Source organism: Mesocricetus auratus, unplaced genomic scaffold, assembly GCF_017639785.1.
Source record: "Mesocricetus auratus isolate SY011 unplaced genomic scaffold, BCM_Maur_2.0 contig_5712_pilon_subseq_1:26781_obj, whole genome shotgun sequence".
In the NCBI taxonomy this organism is placed as follows: domain Eukaryota; kingdom Metazoa; phylum Chordata; class Mammalia; order Rodentia; family Cricetidae; genus Mesocricetus; species Mesocricetus auratus.
The window spans coordinates 12,622-22,088 of NW_024434039.1; the positions used below are offsets into that span (position 1 = coordinate 12,622).

At 36.0% G+C, this 9,467-nt stretch overlaps 1 protein-coding gene across 1 annotated transcript; it reads left to right on the forward strand.

Annotated features, from left to right (window-relative positions):
- Positions 1–2,812: 2,812 nt before the first annotated feature.
- LOC121138546 (E3 ubiquitin-protein ligase RNF12-A-like) lies at positions 2,813–9,055 on the forward strand. Its single transcript, XM_040741229.1, has 3 exons — positions 2,813–3,217; positions 5,936–6,109; positions 7,613–9,055. The coding sequence occupies exons 1-3, from the start codon at positions 2,821–2,823 to the stop codon at positions 9,010–9,012; spliced, it is 1,971 nt and encodes a 656-aa protein (XP_040597163.1). The 5' UTR covers positions 2,813–2,820; the 3' UTR covers positions 9,013–9,055.
- Positions 9,056–9,467: the final 412 nt, after the last annotated feature.

The following is a 9,467-nucleotide window of genomic DNA, read 5'->3' on the forward strand; positions in this document are numbered from 1 at the left end:
TGTTCAGGTCAACTGTTTTTGTGGGTTTTTGCAGCCTGGTCTGCCCCCTTTGCTCATCACTTCCCCCTCTTTGCAACTGGATTTCAAGAGTATAGCTCAGTGTTTAGCTGTGGGTATATGTTTCTGTTTCTATCAACTACTAGATGAAGACTCTAGCATTAGCAAATTTGTTAAAGTTTCTATAAGAAAGAATATCTTTTCAGTAGAAATTTCTCAGACAGAACTATTCGATATGAACATAGGAAATGGTATATTTGTGTGGTAGCCAGTACACACAGCATGAAGTGGCATTTTTGTATAATTTTGATGTGTACTTCCCCAATGTATAAAATTACATATTACTTTTAATATGTTAGCTGAACTGTATATTTCTTCTTCTGAGAATTCATAAACATAGCATCTTCAAAAGAAAACACAAATGTTGCGAGCCGGGCGTTGGTGGCGCACTCCTTTAATCCCAGCCCTCGGGAGGCCGAGGCAGGCGGATCTCTGTGAGTTCGAGGCCAGCCTGGTCTACAGAGTGAGGTCCAGGACAGCCTCCAAAGCCACAGAGAAGCCTTGTCGCGAAAAACCAAAAAAAAACCCCACAAATGTTGCATAGTCTTAATTAAAAGTCTCAGTGGAGAACAGTATTTTTTCTATAGTAGGCATATACTAACAATTCTTAAATGATTGTGAGTTGAGGATGGGATTACAGTAATAAATGTCCCAGGCCTAAATTAATATCCCAGTGATGAAACTCTAGGAGTTCCACCAAATACCATTTGACATTCAAGGCAACTTCCAAATAAAGCCACCTGATCCCCCAAATCAATATTGATTATGTTGAGAAACCTTGCTCTAGCCTCAAGACAACTGTTTCTCTTCCAATGGGAAATAAGAAATTCTACAATGTAACAAAGTTTGAGTAAAATACTTTGGTCCTTGAACATGCTATTATATGCATGCAATGAAAAGTCTACTAGCTGTCAGGTCAAAAGGGAATCCCAATTACTCAAAAGACTATGGCAATCCCAAAATGGCAGTCTTGCCTCTGAGACTGCTAAAATGATTGCTGATGAAAAGATAAAGCCTCCAGTTTGCATTCTTCAGGAGCCAGTAAAATATGTTTCTGTCACAAGAAAGTGGCACTTCCCTTGGCATATACATGTGGTTACATATCAAAGCCAAAAATTAACTTTCAGGCTCCTCTGGTTCATGGTAACATATACCTGTTATGAATAGCAAAGCAGCTAAAGTAGCCTTCTGGCATTTCTCACCTCCCCCATTACTCTTCCACTATGTTAGTTCCCAGGCTGTTACAGGTAGGCAGCCCTCCTTCCTCCGCAATAACTTATAACTTCCAGGACTGTCCCACCATTTTTGCTATTTTCTCTGCTACAAAGAGACAGGCCTGGAGTTCACCAGTTGGCATTCCCAATAACTTTGATTGTTCTCTCCTTCATCTGCCTTCTCCCCAGTGATCACTTCATTGGTTTCCTCACTGTGCACTCACCTACACTATTCTCCTGTAATACTTTAGTTTTTTATTGGGATATTATATGCAGTACAATGGATTACCGTGCTAATTTTATCTGGTTCTACATTTCAGGCCAACTCAAATTCCTGGCAACTATATGAGTTATTTATGTTATTTTAAACCCATTTTTTTATTTACAAGTTTCAGTAGACTTATACTTCAAACAATCCCGTGCATTCTCAAAGGTATATCACTCAAGACCCTAGAAATAAATCATAAGTTAATGAACATCAGATAAAATTGATATTTGAACGAAAATACTATTATTGGATCTACTGCTATATATTTGTTTGATCATTTCAGTATCTTTACCAAGGACTAAAAGAAACTGACTAATGATAATTCCTAAGGAGGTTATTTAAAAAGACGTTTTCTGCTTTTCTCTAAGATGTTCCTAAATTTATCTAAGAAAATGTTAAGCTTTCCAACAAGAATCTGAATTATCTTTTTCTTACTTTTAAATCTAGATTGTGCCATTGCCAACTGTACTGATTTTGAAAATATTAAATGTTCATGAAATATCTAACTCTTCAGGCTCCTCTTCATGTGCTTTATTTTTACTGGAAATGGATTCTTCTCTCATCAATACATCAGAGCCAATTTCACCTCCCTTGATTCTACCTAGATCCATCCCTCCTCCCCTCTCCTCCAGATCCACTTTGCTCATTAAGAAAGGAGCATTCCTCCAAGAGACAACAACCAAGCACAACAAAAGAAAACACAATAAAACAATTCAAAAGCCCTCCTATTGAAGCTTGACAAGGAATCCAGTAGGAGTGAAAGAGGCACATGCATAGGCAAAAAAGTCAGCGATGAACTTGTTCCCACTGTTAGGATTCTCACAAAATTACCAAGCTAACAGGCATAAAACACATACAGAAGACCTAGTTCATAAAACAAAGATTTTGAGAAATGTTTTATGATGGGTTTTATTTTTTAATTTTATCATATATATACTTTTATTTAACTTTTTACGTATGTAAATTTCAGTTCCCTCTTCCTCCCCTCCTCCCCCATCCCCCAATCCTCCCAACTCCTCACCCCCACTCCATCCCCCCCTCTGCTCCCCAGGGAGGGCAAGAGCCTCCATGAGGGAATTTCAGAGTCTGTCACATCATCCTCGGAAGGGCCCAGGTTCTTCTCCAAGTGTCCAGGCTAAGAGAGCATCCTTCCACGTGGAATGGGTTCCCAGAGTCCTTCTGTATGCCAGGAATAAATACTGCTGTGATGGGTCTCATTTTTAATCACTTCTTACTTCTTCCCATTTTGTTGTATCAGGTAAAGAAGATCATTTGCATGATATGTTTCCTTATGATATTGATAGTTACCAGCCGACTCCTTTCATTCAACATGAAGTTATGGCAGAAGAAGAACAAAGAGAACTCTGTTCTTGGGAAGAAACATCTCTGAATAAGTCACAAGGTTATAATTTCATGGAAAGAGAGAGTGTTAATGATAATTATGAGAACCCAGCTCTAACACATGACCATTTATTTTTTGCAAGACTTCTTGGAGAACAAAATATGAAGAAGAACCAGAGGCAAGTGGAAAATTCTGGATCTAAGTCTATGTTTAGAAGGTCAAATATATCAGAAGGAAATGCAACTGACACACTGATGGAAGTTACATCCACCAGAATTCAGACAAGAAGAAGACAGAGAAGTCTAGATAATTGGAGAGAAAGACGATGGATGGAAAGTAAGTTGTATAAACTGAAAACATGATTGCTCCATTGTATGGAAAGGTTTTATTTATATTAGAGACAGAGCAATCAGAGACTTTAGAAACGTGGAAAACATTGCCAGCATACTGGACACAGGCACGGCTCTCTGTGAGAGATGGAGGAATAGTAAATGATAGAAAATAGAGAAAGCAAAGTGAGAATAGCAGGAACAGGAGAGCAGAAGAGTGAGAATAGCCAGATTACAATTAGGATCATTTGCTGGGGGAGTGAATGACCAGAATACTAATGTGGGGACTAACTCACACCTTGATATACTGAATTAAGAGTGATACGAACCTTCTGCTAGAGGTAATGGAAACTACTGCTTTTGGTAGCCAGGGAACTGTGTTCACAAATTCTTTAGGTATGCTGGCTTTTATCAACCGGCCAGAAATCCCACTATAGTTCAGGTTGAGTTCATTTCCAGATATTTTGACTACCTTTTAGAGTTTGTGGAATTAATGTTTTCTTTGGACCTGATGCAAGTCAGCACTGAATTCACAGAGTAAAATGTTATTTTTTTTTAATTTCTCCAACAAAGAATGACTGTTGTGTAGAATGTGTTACAAGAAAGAGTGTTCATTAACTTTTGACAGCCATTTTCAATGGAATTTTATATATATCCACATAATTTTGATAATACTCTATGCTGTTTAATAATAGTCATAATTTTTGCATATATGTTCACTTTTTAAGAGTCAGATGTACATCTTAAACAATGTAAAAACATGTTATATAACCTAGTTTCACAAATGCTAAGGAAACATCCCCAGTGGAATTATTTTGGCATAAATTCAGTATTGCTTATTCTGAAATGGTTCCAACCATAGAAGCTACATTTCTCTCAAAGTGTAAGATATTGGATTATTACTGTCTTGCCAAGGGTGATTAAAACAATTTTCATCATGAAAGTGGTATTGTATGAATCCAACCGAAAATACAAGAATTCTTTAGATTCTTGAACATACCCTGTTAAATACTATGTTAGGTCCAATGTGTTGAATTGGTATTACAGGCATTTTATGTCAACTCACAATCATCAAAATTTAACAAACATATGGAAAATTACCACAAATATGTCTTCTGTGAGCATTTCATCGGTACTACTATTTGTTCAATTGCTAATGAGATTTAGCATTCAAAGTGTATCTCTTTTCTTTCTTAAGGCTTAATTAGTCATTAAAAGTGAAAAAAATTCTGATGGCTGCCTGTCTTCATTAGGTTATTGCTCCTCTGCAACACCATGACCAAAAGTGAATTGGGGAGAAAGGATTCATTTCATCTTATAAAATACATCTTTATATTTTATATTCTTTGTATACTTACATTCTGATATGCTTGTCAATTGTTGTAATCCACTTCACTTTCATTTTCTTTCTCCTCCATAATGAAAGTGGAAAAGGACAATGATTTCTGCAGTATATTATATAAATTAATTTTATGACAGACTTTGAAGATCCACAATGGAAAGCCTCACCCTCCCTGGGGAACAGAAAGAGGATGGAATAGGGAGTTAGTGGGGGCCAGGGGAAGGGGGGGATAGAGAGGGAAATGTGATTAACATGTAAAACAATCTTGTTTCTAATTTACATAAAATAATAAAAAATGAAAATGTGAAAAAATATATATTTTTTGCTCATATGTTCAAGTGTATATGGCTGGCTACTTTGGATTGTGGATTGGATGACCTATGAGGGGGTTCCCATGCCTGTAAGAACCTAACTATCCACACTCTCAACATCCATTCACTGTCTCTAGCTCTTCATTCTAGGGATGGAACCTTAAAGGCTTACTCTATCCCATTGCCATGTGTACTGTTGAAGTTATTATGCATCTTGTATAAGCAACCATATTGAAAATGGCTTCTTGAATCTATTCCTATAAAATACTAAAAACAAAGATTTTCTGGGCAAGTATTTAGAGTGACAAATTTGCTATTTCATTGCACTACCAATCTCTATTGTTATGTATGCAGGGTTAAATGTGTTTTTAAAGTCTGTATTATTTCTGTTATTTTTTAATTTTGTTCTTCCCCAATCTCTATGCTAGTACATATACCACAGGGACTCTACTCTACCTTTCATCTGCAATTTTCCTCGCACTTAAGTATACTGTACACATTTTTGAGACTCACTACTCATCTTGAGCTCAATCTCCTAACCTCTTAGTTGTACTGACTTCACATTAAAAGTAGCCCCAAAAGGAAATGAGTGTGTAGGAATGAACTGTTCATTTTTCTTCTTGGCAACTAACAGCCATGTTTTTCAGCAATCACTGGCATTACTGGATAGCTACTCACTCATTATTCAGCACTTGTTCACTGGAAACTGTACCAGTTCTTGACTGGGTGTGTTCTACCATCTGCTTTGTCCCTTTTTATCACTATGTTTGAAGCAATACTTCAAAGCACTGTTATATGCTGGCTCTCTATTTTGGAGTTCCTTACTAGTCTTGTCCTATTTGTTAGTCACAGGAATGGGCAATCATTTGTAGTATGTGCCTAATGGTATTTTTTAAGAGTCCGGCTAATCTCTTTCCTTATATTATTAAAATACATCTTAAAGTGAACTAAAAGCACACCAATCCAAACTTCACAGAAATTCAAACCCTCCCAGTATATGTAGCAAGTTAAGTGTTAACCTGTATGATACAAACTCAACTGCATGAAACACTATTGTTTGCAAATTTTGCAGGAGAACTTATGGAATATAACCAGAGGCAAAGGGAATATCCACAGTCTGAATCAATTTTGGCACAAGCAGGTGAATCAAAAGAAGATGAACCTGAAATAGTGAGGGTATATAATAGACCTCAGAAAAGAACGAGGAGGAACCCCAGACTTCCACAAGTCAACGATTGGAATAGATGTCAGTAACCATTGAATTCTCTGAATTCAGTACATTGGAAATTTCTGTATAACACATTGTCTGAGTGTTTTGAGTATCTTACAGTAAATGAGGCTGTGATAGTTTCTAGAAATTAGTAGCACATTTTCTCAACATACAAGATCTGAGGTGCAAACTATAGAGCTTTTTTTAGACTTTTCCAACAAGAATGTTATCAAAACACCATAAACAATAAAGGTTGTGTTAGAGTGAGGCTCTATTATTTTGTTTCTTCTCCATTATAAATTATAAAATGTATGCTCTTTTAATTAATAATAGCAACAGTGGTTGTAAAATATTGCACGGTAGTAAGAGAGCATCCATCTAATTATAATTTTGATATGCACTTAAGTACCTAATGGCAAATGATATTCACCATTTTTCATATGTTTGTTGGTCCATTGTCTTTCTTCTTTTGAGAAGTGATAAAAAAGAAAATCTACATCAACAAATTAAGTTTTGCATAATTCTGTTCTCCACACCATAGTCATCTGCTAGTATCTGCAAAGCAGTTTTGGTTGTGATAATGAGTAGTATACAGGTAATATATGTGTTTATGTTAATTCTACGCAGTATGACAAGGCCAAGAATGGTGCCAATCATCTTTTCAAAAAAAGAATGTCTCCCAATTCATGCAGACGACCGTCACTACGGTTGGTGCTTCACTTAAAAAACATACTTGATACTAAGAACTGGTGTTTTTCTCTCTGGGTGCAAATTAATATTACTATGTAAAAAATACAAACTATAATGTTTTATTTTCTTAAGATGGCTTCTTACATTTCCAATGAAAGCATGCAATCCATGAGCCTAGAAATGAAGTTACACAATAATAAGTAATAAAATATGAATAAATCTTAACGTCAATATTAGTGTTGTATCTTGAGTAGAACTTTTCTTTGAGACTGTGAAGATGGCTCAGCAGTAAATTTCAACTGGTATTCTTCCAAAGGAACTGTGTTCAATTTTTTCCAAAATTTTGGTTATCTCACAACTGCCTGTGAATCTAGATCCAGGAGATCTGATTACTGGTAACTACATGAGGCATCTGCAAACATATGGTATATGCTCAAACAGGCATATGCACATGTGCATAACATAAGAAAAATTGTTTTAAATCTTTTTTTGAATTTTTATAACTATTATTAGTTTGGTTGTATTCGTATCTTTATTAGATTCCTCTCCATGGTGATATATATGATTCTGAAACATTGAACAGCAGTGCCCTCTGACTCACTTTAAATTTACATAAATTCATCTAGAATAAGCTATTTCAACAGTAGTTTGGCATTCTCTTACCTTTACTTGTAAGTTCAGATTTTTATACTTTACAAAAGTACTGATTCTCTTTGAAATATGAATTAAATTCAGATTTAAATATGCGAATCTTTGGGTGCTTCTTTTCTTTTTTGGAACAGTGTCAAAACAGCATTTGTTCTAATTTTGACAACTCCTTTCTGACTAACTTTCACTTTGTATTTACAGGTGGAGCAAAGACTTCAGATGTTTTTCTTAGTGGTGAATCTGAAAGAGGTCAATATACCTTCTTTCAACCATCTGAAAAAAGGACACAAAGGGAGATAGTGGAGTGTGGGTTTTGGAAAACAGAATATAAGAGTAACACAAACAATATCAGTGGAAGGATGAGATCTACTTTTAATAATAAGAACTTAAATCCACAAAATGACCATGCATTACTTCCAGGACTTGGATGTCACGACACGAGTAGAAACAGCCAGAAGCAAAGAGACCATCAACAACCTAAGTCTACTTTAACACCAGGAGAAGGTATAACTGAAATTTTAATGGACAGCATATTGAATCGAGATAGAGAATGTACCAAAAGTGAGAGTCCAGATGCTGTGATAGTTGGAGACATGACTAAAAGTAGGCTACCTCAACCTACTCAGCTTGCAGCTTTATTGGGAGCTCATTATAGTGAATCAGATGAATCTTCTTCCGATCTTGAATTTGATGAGCCTTGTCTGTTGTGTCAACTTCAGTCACGTTTTCCATTGTGCAGTGAGTTTGAAATAATTAGGACACCAAAAAGTTCTTTGTCATCTTCAACAAGAGAACAAATAGAGAACACTGCTCATGGTGGTCAGTCTACATCTGTAACATCAACTGAAAAAGAACACACAAATATTTCTTCACATTCTGGTCAGACAGATATGCAGAATTCCAAAATATTTTCTGTTGCTCAAACTTCAAATACTGGTTTAGATTCTACAGTAACTACAGCTCCCTATGGAACATCAGGGCAAATCATGACAGAAATTTTTGAAGGAGAACGTGGTAATTGCATTGATAATAATTTAGAAGCTTGTGACTCATTTTCAAGTGAAAATAGTAGAAGAGTTCATTCTGGTGACAGTAATTCTAGTACAACTTGCCCATTGGTTTCCTTGTCAAGACCAAGTCAACAGTTTTTGCCTACACGCATGATAGAAGAAAGCAGCATTTTCAGCAATACAAATTTACCAGCTGCATTCCAAAGTAATGAATGCAGTAATGAACCAGTTTTATCCTCTAACTCACTCTTTGGGACCAGACAAGAAACACAATTTGCTAACGAAGAAGGATCTGAAGATAGTGATTCTTGGGAAACTTTGCCTGATTTTATCAACTATGATGACATTCCTAATAACCATACTGAAGGACTTACCAAAGAACAGATTGGAACATTCCCAGTAAGAGCTTTTAGTGAAAATGATAAATTATGTGCCTGCAATATTTGTCTTACAGAATACACAGAAAGTAGTAAGATTCTAATGCTACCTTGCTTTCATGAATATCATGATGAATGTATTCATCCATGGCTATCTGAAAACTCTACCTGTCCTACTTGTCGCAGACAAATAATAAATACTGTTGACACATAAATTCTATTCTGAGTACTTGTCCTCAGATAAATAAATGGTTAAAATGATGAATAAACAATTGTCACTTGCTGTCTTAATTTGGGTTTCTATTGCTTTGAAAAACACCCTGACCAAAAGCAGCATTAGCAGAAAGGGTTTATATCCACCTAGAGAAGCCAAGGCAGGAACTCAAGACAAGAACCTAGAATTGTGATCTGATTCAAAGACCACAGAGGAATGTTCCTTACTGGCTTGCTCTTCAAACAGATATTTCTTATTCAAAAAACATTGGCTGGACCCACCTCCATTAATCAACAATTAAGAAAATACCTTTCAGGCTTGCTTGCCTGCAAACACTTTATATGGAATCATTGTCTCAATTGAGGTTCTCTCCTCTGAGATGTCTCTAGCTTGTTTCAGGTTGACAAACTCTAGCTAGAAAAACTCATGCCTTGTCAATTTGACAAACACCATCC

Excerpts from the sequence above, each read along its gene's own strand:
- LOC121138546 (XM_040741229.1), top strand. The coding sequence starts at position 2,821 with ATGTTTCCTTATGATATTGATAGTTACCAGCCGACTCCTTTCATTCAA. Across the intron at positions 3,218-5,935 it reads AGAAAGACGATGGATGGAAA|GAGAACTTATGGAATATAAC; the intron begins GTAAGTTGTATA and ends CAAATTTTGCAG. Across the intron at positions 6,110-7,612 it reads AGTCAACGATTGGAATAGAT|GTGGAGCAAAGACTTCAGAT; the intron begins GTCAGTAACCAT and ends TTGTATTTACAG.